This window comes from Pipistrellus hanaki (genome assembly GCF_964339955.1).
Source record: "Pipistrellus hanaki genome assembly, chromosome: 16".
Classification (NCBI taxonomy): Eukaryota; Metazoa; Chordata; class Mammalia; order Chiroptera; family Vespertilionidae; genus Pipistrellus; species Pipistrellus hanaki.
In genome coordinates, this window is record NC_140518.1 from 17,025,698 (window position 1) to 17,043,992 (window position 18,295).

The 18,295-nt window shown below is 39.2% G+C and overlaps 1 protein-coding gene across 2 annotated transcripts; it reads left to right on the forward strand.

The window, feature by feature from the left end:
- The first annotated feature begins 1,026 nt into the window (after positions 1-1,026).
- On the forward strand, positions 1,027-14,818 carry POLG2 (DNA polymerase gamma 2, accessory subunit). 2 transcript variants are annotated; one of them, XM_084864160.1, is made up of 8 exons: positions 1,027-1,702; positions 7,770-7,896; positions 8,006-8,111; positions 9,102-9,275; positions 10,129-10,269; positions 11,631-11,711; positions 12,903-13,003; positions 14,615-14,818. In XM_084864160.1, the coding sequence occupies exons 1-8, from the start codon at positions 1,141-1,143 to the stop codon at positions 14,778-14,780; spliced, it is 1,458 nt and encodes a 485-aa protein (XP_084720286.1). In that variant the 5' UTR covers positions 1,027-1,140; the 3' UTR covers positions 14,781-14,818. The 2 variants fall into 2 exon arrangements, with proteins under 2 accessions (XP_084720286.1, XP_084720287.1); XM_084864161.1 differs by having other exon boundaries at positions 14,644-14,818.
- Positions 14,819-18,295: the final 3,477 nt, after the last annotated feature.

An 18,295-nucleotide genomic window follows, 5' to 3' on the forward strand; every position in this document is an offset into this window, starting at 1 on the left:
CTGGTTTATTTGTGTGTAGGCCTCTTTGGTTCGTTTCTTGAGTGTGAGAAACGTACATTAATAGTGCCCAGCTTTGCAGTTAATATGATTGCTTTCTAGCAATTGTTCCCATTTTCTAGTTTCTCTTTTTACAAACTTTAATAACACATGCTGTATGGAATGATTTTCTGAGATTGTCCTACAACACTATTGTGATGAAAAGTTTTAGCTGTTCTATATTATTGTTGCTATTACCCTCCGAAAATTGCCCCAGTGGAATCTAGTTCATTTCACCTGAATTTTTCAAGGTTTTCCTAACTAACTTGAAGGGAACCCGGAAGACGTAATCATGGGTTTGGGGATGAACAATTTTCATTTTTTACACTTTTCTGAGTAATTTTTGTATGGGCTTTTAATTTAAAAAAAATTTTTTTAAATTAACAGGCCTGCTACGGCAATCCTGGGTTGTCAAGTTTTATTGCATGTTTTGATGGAACCTAAAAGGAACCTCTGGTAGAGGAACTTCTATTGGTTCTCAGTTGTACAAGTACATACACTCACATGCAGGGCTTATTTAAAACTGTTGAGTTCCTCAGGTTAAGGTTCCCAAATGGTGCAGTTCCCCCCCCCCCCCCCCCCCCCCCGAGACGGTAACTACCCTACCTCTTCCCAGTTACAACCCCATTCACATCCAGGAGAACTGAGGTAGGCACGCTGGTGGTGTATTTGGACTATCTTGGTTTCTAAACGACCACAAAGGACTAAAAAGGGAACCAAAGATGTTCTTCACATCACCTCAATCTTAAATATTTTCACGTCTGATACACACGAGAATGGAGAAGGAAAGTGGAGCTGATGCAGCAGCGGCTACCGCACGACAGTGAAAAGTAAATGGGAATGCTGTGCTGGGAGGACATAACGCGGGGGGGGGTGGGGGGGTGGACCAGGCTAGACAAGGTTAGGAGGGCCTGTGCCCGGGCGAGCGAGGTAGGCCTTGGGCGGCCGCAGCCAGGACTTTGACGCACTTCCGTGGGCGTGGCCAGCTGCACGCAAGCTCACTTCCGACGCGGCTGCGAAGTTGGTTTCCGGGTTCTTCGGTTGCGGCTGTTTGTAGGGGTTGCTTGCCCGCTAATGGACTGTGTACTTTAACTCCCGAGGGCCATGCGCTCTGGGGCAGCTGTCAGGGCCTGCCAGAAAGTCTGCAGATGCCTGTTGTCTGGTTTTGGGGGTCGCGTAGATGGGGGCCAGCCAGAGCCATTGACGGAAGGGAATAGCCTCCTTGGAGGGCCCCCGAGTTCTCACACGGACCTGCCCGCGGGGCGCGAACCAAGAGAAGCCCCAGAGGCTGGAGAGGGGAGCGAAACGCTGGTAGAGATCTGTCAGAGGAGGCATTTCCTCAATGGCACCCAGCGGCGGGTTAGCCGAGATTCTCTCCTGAGCGGGTGCCACGCCGGCTTTGGCCCCCTGGGCTTAGAGCTGCGGAAGAACCTGAAGGCAGAATGGTGGTCCTCCGTGGTGGCGTTCAGGGAACAGGTCTTTCCGGTAGACGCCCTCCACCATGAATCGGGCCCTTCGCTGCCCGGGGACAATGCCTTCAGGTTAGTTGCCGCAGAAACTATACGCGAAATCCTGCAAGACAAAGAACTGAGTAAGGAACAGCTAGTAGCATTTCTTGAGAACTTATTAAAAACTCCTGGGAAACTACGGGAGAACCTTCTTCACGGTATGCTTCATGATTTCTTGCTTCAAAATAGGTGTCGGGGTGGAAAGGCAATCTCGCGCGATTCCGCGAATTGCAACTGGCCCTTCCCTCACGTGGAAAGGAAGTTACGTGGTTCTCAAGTTGGGTGTGTTGACAGTGCTTCTGCACTGGAGAAAGCTGGTCCATGTAATCCTTACTGTTAATCTGACCGAAGGGAGCAACCTGATAATGCTCTCCATTTCACAGAGCAACCCTTATAATTTTAGAGTTAATTGAGCAGCCCTAGAATTAGGACCTAAATTAAAGCCTGTATTTCAATAATTTGTTCATCGTTACTAAAATGCTTGTAAATACTTCCACAATCACCCTTCAGTTTTACACAAAATCAACATCCTTTTCCTATAGCAAAAAGAAAATGCCCTTTCCTGGTTTTTCTGACCTACAATCTTGTTTCAAGAGTCATGTAGGCAAAATAGGACTAATCAAACTTTGTAAGTGATTTTTGAGTGTATAAACAGACTTATAGGGGACCATTTGCCTTTAAAGTCAAATAGAACATGATTGCAGAGATACTGAAAACAACTCAGGTTCTTTATAGGACCAACTTGCAGGCACAGCATCTCATCTTTGCAAAATGCTATCCTTGCCATTTTTTATTAAGTGATACTATAAAGTAATTTAAATAACCAATGTCCGTGGTTCTCTGAAAACCAGTACCTAAATTATAAATTTGTTAAAGATTTCCTTAAGGCAGTGTTTCCCAAACTTCTCTCATGAGAATCACCTGGTGGAGTTGTTAAAATACAGATTCCTGAATCCCAACTAAGAAGTGCTAAACCAGAATTTTTGGGAACATATAGGTAAAATTGTAAAATTGTAAGCTTAGAGTACTAGTTAAGTATACAATTGTAAAATTGTAAGCTTAGAGCACTAGTTAAGTATACAATTCTAAAATTGTAAGCTTAGAGCACTAGTTAAGTATACAATTTTACCTATATGTTCCCCAAAATTCTGGTTTAGCACTTCTTAGTTGGGATTCAGGAATCTGTATTTTAACAACTCCACCAGGTGATTCTCATCATGAGAGAAGTTTGGGAAACACTGCCTTAAGGGAATAAATCAAATGGAAACAAATGAGTAAATGTGATAATTTTTATTTACATTATTTTATTCCATGATGGTTTTACTTTGGGGGAGTTAAACCACTGCTCATTACCATGTCCCAAAACAAATCAATCTTTTCTTCCTATTAGAAAATGAAACTTAGCTCTCTTAGATGCCCACCCATCAAAGCATCTATGTTGTGCCAGACTTTCTGTTGCCTGTAGGAAACTTAATCCATCTATTTGCCAAATCCTATGGTAATCTAGTGATTTTAGCTTAAGAGTCACCTGGTTTGCCATTGCTTACAATTTCCAATAACCTTCCCTCCCCCCCTTTTTTTGTCTGTTTGTTTTTTGTTTTAATATATTGATTTCAGAGAGGAGCAGAGAGAGACAGGAACATCTCTCTCTGTGATGAGAGAGAATCATCGATCGGCTGCCTCCTGCACGTCCCCCACTGGGGATCCAGCCCACAACCCTGAAATTGCCCTGTGCATATGCCCTGACCAGGAATTGAACCTTTATTTTCTGGTTCATAGGTCGATGCTCAACCACTGAGTCACACCGGCTGGGCACCCTTCCTTTCTTTATTATTAGTATTTTAAAATTCTTGGCCATTTTGTCTTCAAATATTTTTACTCATTCTCCTATCTTTCTGTGATAATTAGACATATTTTAGTTAAACACAATCCCATTTTAAAGTCCATGTCCAGTAACTTACATGTATCTGTTTCTATTATCTGGTTTTCTCTGGGCTTGTGGTCATTTGGACTTTCCTGATAGTCTAGGTAAGTTGTGAAAATTGTGGAGATAAATTGAGGCTTTGAGTGGTGTTTTCTTCTTTCTGGAAGGATTTACTTTTGCTTTTCGCAGGCAGCTGGAGTGGGAGCATATCTTCTTAATAACAATCCAGGATTAAGTTTAGTTGGAGGCTGGGCTTCTGTCTTTTCAGTCATCTCTGCCCCTAGAGTGTATGTAGTGTCCCTAGTGAAAGGTGGGGCTATTTACCAGGGCCCCTTCTTGATGAAGCAGGATCTATAATTTTGTATATACTGGAGGCCCGGTGCAGGGGTCTTCAGCCTGGGGCCCGCGCCCTCTCACAGTACAGGACCCATTGGAGGATGTCCACTTAGGCCTGCTCCTTGGCTAAGGGGTCCTTAGCGCTGCTGCAGAGATGGAAGAAGCTCCTGCCACCACAGCTGCACTCGCCAGCTGTGAGCCTGGTTCTGGCTGAGCGGAGCTCCCCCTGTGGGAGCCCACTGACCACCAGGGGCACCTCCTGCATTGACCCCTGCCTCCCAGTGGTCAGTGCGTATCATTGCAACCGGTAGCTCTACCATTTGGTCAATTTGCAAATTATCTTTTTATTATACATATGTTAATTTCAGAAGAGAAGGGAGAGAGAGAGAAACATCAGTGATGAGGGAGAATCATTGATTGGCTGGCTCCTGCACACCCCCTGCTGGGATCAAGCTCACAACCTGGGCATGTGCCCTTGACCAGAATCTGAACTTGGAACCCTTCAGTTCACAGGCCAACGCTCTACCCACTGAGCCAAATCGGCTAGGGCAGGAAGTATAATTTTTGTACTTTCCAATCACATAAAATGTCAGGAAGCTCTGCTCAGCTCTGCTACTTGAGAATTGGAAAAGTAGCACTGAATGTTGGATTTTCTATGCTCTTTCCTTTTCTCCAAAATTTGGACCCTCAAGTCCTTACTGCCTTGATATTGGGTCGGCAACTAGGTAATTGCGGGTTTCACACATATATGGCTTCAGTTGAATTTTTAGGTTTGCAGACGTAGTACAAATGTAAAACACATTTTGTTATTTGATAGTTGGCTATTCAGCTGTTAATCAGTAAAAAAAGTTTTTTGATCTGTTTTGTAGTTTTCGTTTGGCGTTCGTTGAAAAATGGAAAATCAAAAGGAACATTTTCGTCATATTTTGCTTTTTTATTTCCGCAAAGGGAAAAACGCATCGCAAGCTCATAAAAAGTTATGTGCTGTTTATGGTGACGAAGCCTTAAAAGACGGCAGTGTCAAAATTGGTTTGCCAAATTTCATTCTGGTGATTTTTCACTCAGATGAAAAACGCTCTGGTCGTCCAGTTGAAGTTGATGACGCCCTAATCAAAGCAATAATCAATTGGGACTGTCACAGTACAACACGTGAGATTGCAGAGAAGCTTCATGTATCACATACATGCATTGAAAATCACTTAAAACAACTTGGCTATGTTCAAAAACTCGATACATGGGTTCCTCATGAACTGAAAGAATCACAGTTAACGCAACGCATTAGCAGCTGCGATTTGCTAAAGAAACGTAATGAAAATGATCCATTTTTAAAACGACTGATAACTGGCGATGAAAAATGGGTTGTTTACAACAATATCAAGCGGAAAAGATCGTGGAGCAGGCCAGGTGAACCAACTCAAACAACATCAAAAGCTGATATTCATCAAAAGAAGGTTTTGTTATCAGTTTGGTGGGATTACAAAGGAATTGTCTACTTTGAACTCTTACCACCCAACCGAACGATCAATTCTGATGTCTACATTGAACAACTAACGAAATTAAACAATGCAGTTGAAGAAAAGCGGCCCGAATTGACAAATCGAAAAGGTGTTGTATTCCATCATGACAATGCAAGGCCACACACATCTTTGGTCACTCGGCAAAAATTAATGGAGCTTGGTTGGGATGTTTTGCCACATCCACCATATAGTCCTGACCTTGCACCATCTGATTACTTTTTGTTTTGATCTTTACAAAACTCCTTGAATGGTAAAAATTTCAATAATGATGATGATGTCAAATCGTACCTGATTCAGTTTTTTGCTAATAAAAACCAGAAGCTTTTTGAACGTGGGATTATGATGCTGCCTGAAAGATGGCAAAAGGTCATTGATCAAAATGGGCAATACATTACAGAATAAAGTTATTTAGTTCCATGAAAAAATTGTCTTTGATTTTCTTTAAAAAATCCGCAATTACTTAGTTGCCGACCCAATAGTTCTCCTGTGTCTTTAAAAAATATTTATATATTGTGCCCTTGACTGGAATCGAACCCGGTACCCTTAAATCCACAGGCCAATGCTCTAGCCACCAAGCCAAACCAGCTAGGGCATTCTCCTGTGTCTTTAAACAAAATTTTTTTTTTAAATTTCTGGACCAGCTATACCAAGCTAGTGGGAATCTCAAGTAACTTTTGAACACATTCCTGTCATTTAGTGGGATATAACCTATTATATAACTAGCATAGACAACTACAAAGAAATTTTGAACTTAGGTTTACTCTAAGTAGAAACGTTGGAATTATAACTCTGAGGCTATTTCATATATATTATAGGATAAAGCAAATAGATTAATCTTATTAGAAACCAAGATTTTCTCAGTAATAGAAAATAGGCAAATATAAAAGAAAAAATACAAAAAAGACAAGAATACATTTTATAATGCTAAATTTGAATTGGCAATATCAGTATGAACTCGGGATTTAAAAAAACGTTTTTTCCCCCTAACTTTCTTCATTGAAAGGACCTAGAAGCAATGACAATAAAAATGAGTACACCTAGTACCCAACATCTGGTTTCTGAAATAAACCAGTGCTTGGAGAAATGGCTGATTCCAGGTCCAGGGCAGGGAAAGTACAAGGTGAGTTTGGGACATTTTATGGTGCTAGAAAGCAACGAATTACTTGAAAACTTGTCAAAAGGACACAGATGTTGGCTTGAAAGAGACTGTCTCCCACTGGCTGAATTTGAGACAAATTGAATATTAAATATTAATGGTAATGGATCATACATGTTAAATAAATTTAAACCATAGTGTTAATGAAAGAAGTAAATAATTGAGGCTGATGTTGAAGGGAAAAGTTTTTACTAGTACAGAAACTGCATTAAATGTAAAAGGAAAGATTGATTAGAAAAATCACCATGCTATGATTTTATAATCCCCAAAGGTATAACTGATTGAAGCAAGGATCATCAATGGATTCTAAAATATAAGGGGCAGATTATGGGGGAGCAGGGTATTGTTAGGAAATGGATTACCTTAATCAGGTAATCAAATTTGTTAATAGGATAATTTAATATTTTCCTCCTATTAAGATGCACTATGACAAAGACATTCACATTGACTATGTAGTATTATTTCTGCTAAAAATAATTAACCCAGATTAAGTCATAAGGAAGCAATCAGACAAATCTCTAATGTGAAATAATCTATGATTGGCTTGGACTCAAAGGTCACTGTCATTAAAAGCAAAGTTAGGGAGGAGTCGGGAAATTTCTAGATTCAAAGAGATTAAAGAGACTTGGTCAAAATGGTGTTTGAACCTTAGGGAGAAAGAGAACAGCAATAAATGACATGTTGGCTGATAATTGGACAAAATAAGGATATTGACCATATGTTAGATGAAATTATGGTAATAGAAAATTAGGAGATGAATGCTGAAATGTTTTTGAGGTGAACAAAAAAGTGTGGCAAAATGTTGATAATTGGTGAATGTTGGTAAAAGGTTTACAGATATTTGCTGCTTGTACTATTTCAACTTCCTTGTAGATGTGAAAATCTTCAAAATGAAAAGTTGGGGGAAAGCTACCTAAAATTAAGTGGTAATTAATCTGCCTTGCCAAAACCGGTTTTGCTCAATGGATAGAGCATCGGCTGCAGATTGAAAGGTCCCAGGTTCTATTCCGGTCAAGGGCATGTACTTTGCTTGCAGGCACATCCCCAGTAGGGGGTGTGCAGGAAGCAGCTGATCGATGTTTCTAACTCCCTATTCCCCTCCCTTCCTCTCCGTAAAAAATCAATAATATATATATATATATATTTTTAAAAAGATCTGCCTTAATAAATAGCTCTAAGCTACTTGTACTGTTGTGTTAGCATTAATATATTATTAATTTGTCTGTGAATTGACCAAAATGATTTGGATTTATAGAATAGATTTATATAATGATTGATTTGCCTTTTGACAGGTGCCTTGAAGCAGTATGTTAATTGCTTGGATCTGGTAAACAAGAGGCTGCCTTATGGCCTCGCTCAGATTGGAGTGTGTTTTCATCCTGCTTCTGATACTAAGCAGACACCTAATGGCGCTAAAAGGTACAGAAAAATGGCTTGTGTTTAAATAGTCAAGAACCAGTCATTTTCACTTGAGATAGATTATATGATTTTCAAATAAGTAACTATTTGATATTTCTGATATTCAAAGAATCGGTGAGAGGACGGAAGCTTCACTGGTATGGTTTACTTCAGCGAGAACTGCCAGCCAGTGGCTTGATTTCTGGTTGCGTCATCGACTCCTGTGGTGGAGAAAGGTACGACAGTAATCACCCTTATTCCAGTAGTTAATAATATGTTGTCTTAACGTGTCTGAGGTAATATTTATTTTTAATAAATGAAAATTTTTGATGGAGCTATGTTATAAGATACAGCTATATTAAATTAACAAATTCGAATAAAAAACTAATGATTTTCATTGTTCCTTCTAACGAAGTTGCTTTGGTATAGACATTTGTTAGTATTTCTCTCTTGCTCAAAAACCTTTGTTGATAAGCTTTTACATTCAAGGTAAAGTTCACATTCCTCACCTGGCATTCCTTCCTGGCTGGTATGAATTTGACCTTTGTCCACTCTTACGGCTTTAACTTTTGTTCCCTATCTCCACAAACTCTCCATATTAGTCAAAATGGTTTATAATTTGTAATCAAGTTTTAGTATATGCTGAAGACAAAAGAGTTGAAGTGCCGAAACCGGTTTGGCTCAATGGATAGAGCGTCGGCTTGGGGACTGAAGGGTCCCGGGTTTGATTGCAGTCAAGGGCATGTATCTTGGTTGTGGGCACATCCCCAGTAGGGGGTGTGCAAGAGGCAGCTGATTGATGACTCTCTCATCCATGTTTCTAACTCTCTATCTCTCTCTCTTCCTCTCTGTACAAAATCAATAAAATATATTTAAAAAAAACACACACAAAAAAAACAAAAGAGTTGAAGTAAGCATTTCTATCCCTCCATTTCTTCAATTCTTAAAATCCCCAAACACCAACCTAAATTAAGTGGAATAATCACAATCAAGCTCTTTAACAAAGGATGAGTATGGTATGTGATACTTACTTCTTCATCTCACGTAGTCCTTGGTTGCCTTCCCCTCTTATTAATTAATATATATATATATATATGGTCATCAAGAGTTTTTCTCTGTAGTTTTGATTTGGGCTTGACCATTTTTATTCAGCTGTTGCATAATAGCCTTAGGCAACTTTTCAACACTTACTTTATTAAGTTAATAAGACAAACTTTCTTTTTCAGTTTGCTGTGAGTCCATCTAACTTCAGCAGCAGTGACTGTCAGGATGAAGAGGGACGGAAAGGAAACACACTTTACTACAATTTTCCCTGGGGAAAGGAGCCGATAGAAACCCTGTGGAATCTAGGAGATCAGGAACTGTTACACACGTATCCTGGAAATGTGTCTCAATTACATGTGTGTATTACCTTCAACTCCTAGTGTATCCTTTACCCAGATTCTCTGGGATCATTTTTGGACCATTTGAATGAAAATACTAGTAAGCTGAAGACATGTGCACATGATCTCTTAATACTTCAGTGTGTATTTCTCAAGTGGAAGGACACTGCCTACATAACCACAATGCAACCATCAAAATGAGGAAAGTAAGAGTAATCCAGGATTACCATCCAATCAGAGAACCCTTCAAATGTAGCCGATTATTCCAGTATGCCCTTTATAGGTTCTGGACCTTATCTAGTCACATATGTAGTTCTTGCAGTTGTCGTGTATTCTTATAGTCTTCAAATGAACAATATCTTGTGTCCTTCCTTGTCTTTCATAATCTTGATATTTTTGAAGAGTACAGGCCAGCTCCTTTGTAGGATGTTTCTTAGTTTGAGTTTCATATTTCTTCAGCCACAGAAATGGTGCTGCTCATTCGTTATATCACAGGAGGCTTGTGATATAAATTGGTTATTGGTGATATTAATTTTTATCACTTGGTTAACATGTTGCTGATGTTGCTATGCATGGTGAGTTTCTCCAATGTAAAGTTGTATTTATTAATTATGAGTAATTGATAAGTCTTTTGTGGGCATTTGCTTTTCACAAAATTTTGACCTACCAGTTGCAGCTTCCATTGATGATTCTTGCCCAAATCAATTATTACCACAAAGGGTTGCCAAATGGTGATTTTTAAATAATTAATTTTATCATTTCTTCTAGATTTATTGGTTAGTTTATGAACTGATTTTATAAGTCTAAAATATGTAATTTTAAAAGATAGCTCTGCTAAGTTATTTTGTTTTTGTTCTACTTTTTTGTAAAGGGCCGAGATGGACGAAAAAATGTGGTTCCTTCTGTTTTATCTATAAATGGAGATCTCGACAGAGGCATGCTGGCTTACCTCTACGATTCTTTCCAGCTAACAGAGAATTCCTTTACAAGAAAGAAAAACCTTCATAGAAAGGTGCTTTTGTTATTTCAGAGATAGACTTAGGAAAACAAAAAAATACATGTTTCCCTCCTATTTTTTAATGTTAGTGTGCTTAGTTTCTAACATAAAGTCTGAAAAACAATTTTATTTTAGTTCAAGTAATTTGAGTATTTTTCAGTTTGTTTTAGAATCTGGATGCAGGAATAATTAGCAGCTGCTCACAGAAACTGTGGTATTGACCTCTGCTTCTGGTCTGATTCCCAGTGGCTGATCCCTGGATCATAGGGATTAGATATGGGATGGATTAAGGGAAAGGCTTATTTTAGGACAAACAAATTTTTGGTGGGGGAAGGGGAGGAAGATTGAAAATCAAGAGGCAGAAGGAATTAATGCTATAGGAAAGAAAAGAAATTACTATGTAGGAAAGGAAAGAAATTACTAAAGAGTAATATTTGGGAAGTCAAGGGGGGAAAAAGACATCTGTAATACTTTCAACAATGAAGATGAATTTTTTTAAAAGAAGTAAAATTTTGGAAGAAACAGGAAGAATCAAGACAATTGAGTATAGATGGAGGGATTTGAAAAGAAGTTAGTTGAAACAGGGAGGAAAGAAATGATGGTATAGATATAAATAGGCTACCAGGACTGGTTAGCCTTTGCAGGAAGTTTTACTGATACACTGTATTTTCTTAGGGAATTAGGAGGCAAGAATTAGCTTAAAATGTGGAGGAATAGGGATTTAAGTGGCAACAGTTTAGAATGGTCATATTCCCCTTGAACGTGAAAGGAAGCTGTCCCAAATCAAAGTTTTAACACGTTGAGTGTTCAACTGGATTTGGAAACTGTGAGTTTTTAGCACCACTCTGTGGAGTTAAGTGATTGGTTATGCAGTGCTCAGTTAACCTGTGGCCATAGAGAAAGTCAGATTATAGAACTGCTCTGGAAGATGGGAGTTATGGGTGTCTGTAGCATACAAACAAGGTGGATCCTTTCTCTTATACCCCACATCAAACCATCAGCAAAACCTATTTGACTTTGCCTTCAAAATATATCCTGAATCGGACCATTTCTTCCCACCTCCACTCTTTCTAAGTGGTAAGTCCATAAGCTGAGTGGGAAAACGATGATGCCAGGAGGCATTTTGACTGACAAAAAATAGAATTGTCAGAAAATGGGAGAGTTATCAGGTGAACTCATTTCTGCAGAACATCTGGAGAAATCCATGAGCAGCAGGATATACACAACTGAAGACATCGTTACAGGATTTTGTACGGCCCCAGCTAGCTTCCATTTTCACACAGAAAATTTTACTGTTTAAGAAGCCCATGTTTGTTAGTGGTTGTATTTTACTTAGATAAGATGTATTGTTCTCCCACCCCTTTCATTTGCTTTAGGTACTTAAGCTTCACCCTTGTCTGGCTCCTATTAAGGTTGCTTTGGATATGGGAAAAGGCCCAACAGTGGAACTAAGACAGGTGGGTTAAATGAGTTCTGATGTCATGATTTTAATTATAACTATTATTTCAAGTAAATGAGGAGTTTGCCATTTAGAATTTTATTTTGATTCATCTTCTTGTAAAAAAAATTATTCTTCTTTAAGTAGGACACTTTTGGTTGTCACAGTGGAGAAGGGGTGCTACTGGAGTTGATCTAGTGGAGGCCAGGGATGCTTCTAAACATATTATGTCAGCAGAGCCAAATGGGAGAAATTCTACTCTAATGTTTTAGCTCTAGACTGTTAAGGGTTTTTACAAAACAAACCACTTTTGTTGTTATTGTTGTTAATCCTCACCGGAGGATATTTTTTTCCATTGTTTTTTCTGGGTTGAGGAAAGGGATAGAGGAAGGGAAGGAGGGAGAGAGGGAGAGGAAGAAAGAGAGAAACATTGATGTGAGAGACACATTGACTGGTTGCCTCCCGAGCCCACAACCTAGATATATGCCTTTGACCAGAAATTGAACAGAGACCTTTGGGTGGTTGGCCGATGCTCCAACCACTAAAACACACTGGCCAGGGCAGGGGCGTTTAAAATTTTGCTTCATTTTGCTCCACCATTGCTTGTTAAGAACAGTAAATTTACTATGTCGTTGACTCATTATTACGTCTGTATTTCCAGTCAGGCTTTTGTCTTCAGCGTTCCACTGTAACTAATCATCTTCTTTTCGAGGCATTTTCTTTAGTTTGCTCCAAGAATACTACTCTCGAAGTTGTCCTCATACTTGTCTGGTGGCTTCTCCGTAGTTTCCTTTCCTGGCTCTTTCTTCTCTTCCTGACATGATAGTAAAACCTTCAGGCTCAGTTTCTCAACTTGAGTTTAGAGTGGACATAGATAGCCCTTTGTACTTGTTTTTCTCTGATAAAACCTATTTTGGTTTTATTTGTGTTTTGAATGATAATGATGATAAAAATTCTTATATTTGTTATAAAATTTTCTCTCAGAAGACTTGCATTTAATATTCAGATTTGCAGAGCTTAATTTCTTTATTTTCAGAGAAAGTATACAATTTTTAAGTGTACAATATATAAATTATAAGCAATATTATCACATAATTAAGGGAATTTATGCCCATTTTTAAGATTGAAAAAGGTAACTTGTGGTTTCAAAAAAAATAGTATTCACTCTAGCTACTTTTATTTCTTTCATGTTTGAAATTATTTTTTCCAGGTTTGTCAAGGACTGTTTAATGAATTACTAGAAAGTGGAATTTCTGTGTGGCCTGGTTATTTGGAAACTGCACAATCCTCATTGGAACAACTTTATTCAAAGTAAGAATTGCCTTCCTTTCGATAAAACAGTATTTTTTTTAGAGTTGTTTTTTTTTAGATGTTCCTTTTTTATTTTATGAGTAACAGATCTCCCTTCTAAATATATCTTTATATAATATAACTTGAAAGTATTCCTAATTTTTCCATTTACAGAACCACATGCCCGTAGGAAACACTTCATCAGGCATACTTGAGTACATACTATGTGTATCTTCAAGACTTAATGTCATGAAGTACATATACCTGAGTTTATTGATTTATCAGGATTGGAATTATGTACATTGGATGCATTTATTGAATCGAGTGCCTTTTCCTTACTGGTGTTGTGCTTTATTTTGAGGCCTAATGGAAAATAATTCCAACCCAAAGGACAGAAAACTAGTCTCCTCAGTGATTGGCACCTCTGTTTACCTGGTCGCTCAAGATTAAAAGTTGGGTGTTATCCTTAGCTCCTCCCTCTTCCTTATTCTCCACATTCATTTTGTCATAAAATGTTGTCCCTGCTTCTTAAATACATTGCAAATGCACATCTCTCCATCTTCACTGCTACTAACCAAGTGAAGGTCACCAATATCTCTTGCCTGGATTATTGAAGTAATCTCCTAATTGACTTTCCTTTCTCTAGTTTTAAAACTTCTATTTTTTAAATAAAGGAATTCGTTCTTCTCTCTGGGTTTATTTTGTTATTTTATGTAGCTTTTTGTGTTGAATACATTATCTTTTGGGTGAAAAGTTGTCAAACTTTGTGTTTTGCTCTTTGGTTCTCTAATAACTGGTTAAAATACACCTTTCAGATAATGTAAAAAGAAAAGTAGGTTGCTATGGGTAAGATAAACCAAAATGAAGGGATAGTATTTAAACTTTCCAGTCCTCTCGGTTCTAGAATTATATCCTTTGAGTCATATGGACGTTATCAGGTTAGTTATAGTTGTTCTTGATACAGTAAAGGTTTTATTGATTTAGGGTATTTTTATCCAAATATTTATTAAGCACCTAGTGTGTTTTCTGTACTTTGATATAGCAGTAAAAAAAGGCAGGAAAGTTTCCTGTCCTTATGCAGCTTATGCAGCTAGTGGGATAAATAGACAATAAACAAGTAAATAGATAAGTAAGATAATGTTGATAAGAGTTCAACAATACAAAGAAACAATGAGATAGTGTGACTGGCTAAAAAGCTGTTGGCCTACAAAGTTACATATCAAGCATGATTTTGGTATGCTATATTGTGCACTGGACTTTAATTATGGTAGCATTATAAGAGACTTTCATCTAAAATAATTTTCTTGGACTGCATTAAAGTACCAAAAGGTGGAGGTTATTCTGAGGTTCACCCATAATATCACCCCAAAAGATATTTTGATTATTTCAGACTTTATTTTCTTTTTATGACGTTTCAGCTATTACAATGAGTCAGAAACTTTCTGAAAATATTACTTAAAATACGATTCAGAAACTTGAAAAAAGTGGTTTTGGTCTAGTCCTCCAGCCCTGCTTTGAATTTCATGACTCTGAAAGTGGCATGGGGTTCTAAAGTAATTAAAGCTGCTAATGGGGTGCATTTACAATTTATGTATGTGTGCATGTATTTTGTTTAACTACCTTTTTTCTTAGATATGATGAAATGAGTATCCTCTTCACAGTTTTGATTACTGATGCTACTTTGGAGAATGGATTAATACATCTGAGAAGTAGAGACACCACCATGAAGGAAATGATGCATATATCCAAAGTAAAAGACTTTTTAACCAAGTATATATCATCAGCTAAGAATGTATAAATTTCAATATTGGTTTAATAAATATTTGTGTTTTTTAATTTGGGTGTCATATTAATTTATTAAAATTGGTTGTTAGCTCTCATCCTACAGGTTCATTCTCTCTCTCAGAATTGAATTATTATCGGGTTTTTTACTGTTTGGATTTTATTACATCCTCAGGATATAGTTTATTTAACCTGTTTCTCTAGATTGGAAATTGAAACCAGAGGCTTGATCAGCTTTTAAGTTCAATTTTTGTAGCCAGATTATTTAGGTTGTTGTATTTTCCCATTAGGCGTTAGTAATGTCTGTTTGTTTCTTTTGAGGGGATGCTAGCAGTCATTGATCAATACATAGATCAGTCAGTTTTTTAGATGGCAAAGTGGTGATATTCTGATTCAGTCTTCTTTTGTTAGTTAGAATTCTACCCTATATAATAAAAGGCTAATACGCAAATTGGTCGAAAGGCAGAAGGACAGGTCGCTCTGACGTGCACTGACCACCAGAGGGCATACACTCAACACAGGAGCTGCCCCCTGGTAGTCAGTTGACTAGTGCAGCAGTGGTGGCAGGAGCCTCTTCTGCTTTTGGGGCAGCGCTAAGGGGAGCCTAGTCAGATATCCTCTGAGGGCTCCCGGCCTGAGAGAGGGCACAGGCCGGGCTGAGGGACCAAGTGCATGAATCTTGTGCATCGGCTTCTAGTAATTCTGAAAAGGAAAATGTTTCATCTACTGTTTGCTTAGTGGTGTGGAAAAGGTTTGGGATAAATATTGGATTCATCACCTTTAAAGTTAATCTTTTGGATGCTAAATTGGACGTCTTTTCAGTGTTTAGAGCTAGCAAACATATCTGTGTGTATGTGTATTTCCCCACAAATTAAAAAATTCATCATGAATTCACATTAATATATATATATATATACATATATATTTTTTAATTCTCACCTAAGGATATTTTTCCATTAATTTTTAGAGAGAATTGAAGAGAGAGGGAAAGACAGAGAGAAATATCGATGTGAGAGAAACACCTGCACGTGCCTCAACCAGGGCAGGGTTGGGGAGGAGCCTGCAACCACAGTATGTGAATGGAATCAAACCCAGGACCCTTTGGTATGCAGGCTGGTGCTCTATCCACTGAGCCAAACCGACTCACAGGTCAACTCTCAACCACTGAGCCACGCCAGCCAGGCATAGCCCCATTATTTGTACTAGCCCCAAACTCACAACCACCTAAATATCCAATTAAATAGTAGTAGTTAAGTTGGGTTAGTGCTTGGGAGTAGTTGTGATTGGGAAGAGACCTGCCAAGGGTTTCTAGACTGCTGGTGACATTTCATCAAACTGCATATATATATTTTATTCATCTCCATATAATGTGTGCTGTATTTCACAACAAAAAAAATATTGAAAGAATTGGTGGATTTGAAAAAGAATCAAAGTGAAACTTCTAGACATGAAAAAAAGTAGATACTGAAATGAAAATCCAGTAGGTTCTCCTCTTCCTCTTCTTTTTCCCTTCCTACACAATTCAATCCAGAAGCCATGATGTGTGGCACATGGCAGGGGTGACTGACGTCTGTGCAGGGCTGAGGCGGAGCTGGGGGAGAAGGGGGTTTTGAGGACTACATGAGGATAGGTACACGAAGCACTGAAGTACCTGGAACCTGCTACGTGCTCAACACTTGATAGTTATTGTCCTTATAGTTGTTACAAAGGAAACATGGAGAGATGGCATACCAGTCCCCTCTGAGCCTCACCTCTGACTCCAGCTGCATTTGTGACTTCACTCACTTTGTGTTGACAGTTTCATGTTTCAAGTGTACAACACATACCACTCACTTTCTGCCCTGGGGCTTGCCAGTGTCCTGGGTGAGACACTGCTGGGAGACTGCTTGGAATGCCCACAGGCATAGCCCAGAAGTCGGGCTGGGGGTGTGTGGGGCGGTTCCTCACCTCCTGGACACATGATTCTCACTATTTCCTCAAGTGGACAGTTCTGAGAGGCACCTTTCTCATTCCTCAGCAGGTCCCATGGGATCCAGCCCCAGTGGCCCACCGCAGTGCTCAACACAGCAATACAACCTTGGACTGGATTTTTCTCCAGTGCCTCATGCCTGTTTCCTCACAAATAAATTATTTGCCTGCAAGGTCTTTTAAAAAAATATTTTTATTGATTTTTAGAGATCAAGGAAGGGAGAAGAAACATTGATAGGAGAGGGAAACATCGATTAGCTGCCTCCTGCGCACCCCCTACCAAGGATCGAACCCGCAACCTGGATGCCTGACTGGGAATTGAACCAGCAATCTCTCTTTTTTTTTTTTAATATATATTTTATTGATTTTGTACAGAGAGGAAGGGAGAGAGAGAGTTAGAAACATCGATGAGAGAGAGTCATCGATCAGCTGCCTCTTGCACACCCCCTACTGGGGATATGCCCGCAACCAAGGTACATGCCCTTGACCGGAATCGAACCCGGGTCCCTTCAGTCCCCAAGCCGACGCTCTATCCATTGAGCCAAACTGGTTTCGGCTGAACCAGCAATCTCTTAATCCTTGGGACAATGCTTAACCAACTGAGCAACACTGGCCAGGGCTTGCCCAGAAGATCTTATCTCAGGCTCTGCTTTCAGGGCTAGCCCAGGATAAGATGGGGGTATTAGAAGGTTCTGGAAAGCAGCCCTGAGAAAGGGAATTACTTCCTGAATGGAAGTAAAGGGAGTGGTGATTACCCTTACACACCAGAGCTTCACACTTAGTCAGACTTTCCACTGCAGAGGCAGTGAGCACTAGGTTATGCAATAGTTCTAGCACTTGGAAGACACAGGGCAATGGTAATTATATGGATGGTGGTGTTGGTTGGCTTTACTAACCACTTTAGAAGCTTTGCAAGGAGAAAATGAGAGGCTATGGATAGTTTGAGGGTAAGTTGTGCAACTCAGCAGCATTCTGCACTTCAAGACCTTGGGAGGTCTAAATAGGACCAAATCTAATTACCAGAATGGTCACTCATTTGCTAGCTCCTCCCTACTCTTTTTAAAAAAATAATTATTGTCTAAAGTTTTACATATGTCTCCTTTTTCCCCCAATTGATACCCCCCTCCCCCACCCCAGCCATTCCCATCCTGGGCAAGCCCCCACCACCCCAGTGTTTGTGTCCATTGGTTATGCTAATATGCAGGCATACAAGTCCTTTGGTTGCTCTCTACCCTCCCCCCCACACCTCCCTGCCATATGTCTCTGGATCTATTTTTGTTCATCAAATTATGTTGATCATTATATTCCACATATGAGAGATCATGTGATATTTATCTTTCTCCGACTGGCTTATTTCACTGTTGCAAATGGTAAAAGTTCCTTCTTTTTTATAGTGGCGTAGTATTCCATTGTGTAGATGTAGCCCTTCCCTGCCCTTTGTGTTGGCTTCTTTTCCTTCCCTGTTTCACTCTCCCTGGACTCTCCTGCTCCCTGGGATCACCTCCCATATAAACAACTTGCACCCAAGTCTTGTCTCAGCTCTGCTTCAGCAAGGAGCTCAGG

Coding starts and splice junctions, on each gene's coding strand:
- POLG2 (XM_084864160.1), top strand. CDS start 1,141: ATGCGCTCTGGGGCAGCTGTCAGGGCCTGCCAGAAAGTCTGCAGATGC. Junction 7,897..8,005: donor ACACCTAATGGCGCTAAAAG/GTACAGAAAAAT, acceptor TGATATTCAAAG/AATCGGTGAGAGGACGGAAG. Junction 13,004..14,614: donor TTGGAACAACTTTATTCAAA/GTAAGAATTGCC, acceptor CTTTTTTCTTAG/ATATGATGAAATGAGTATCC.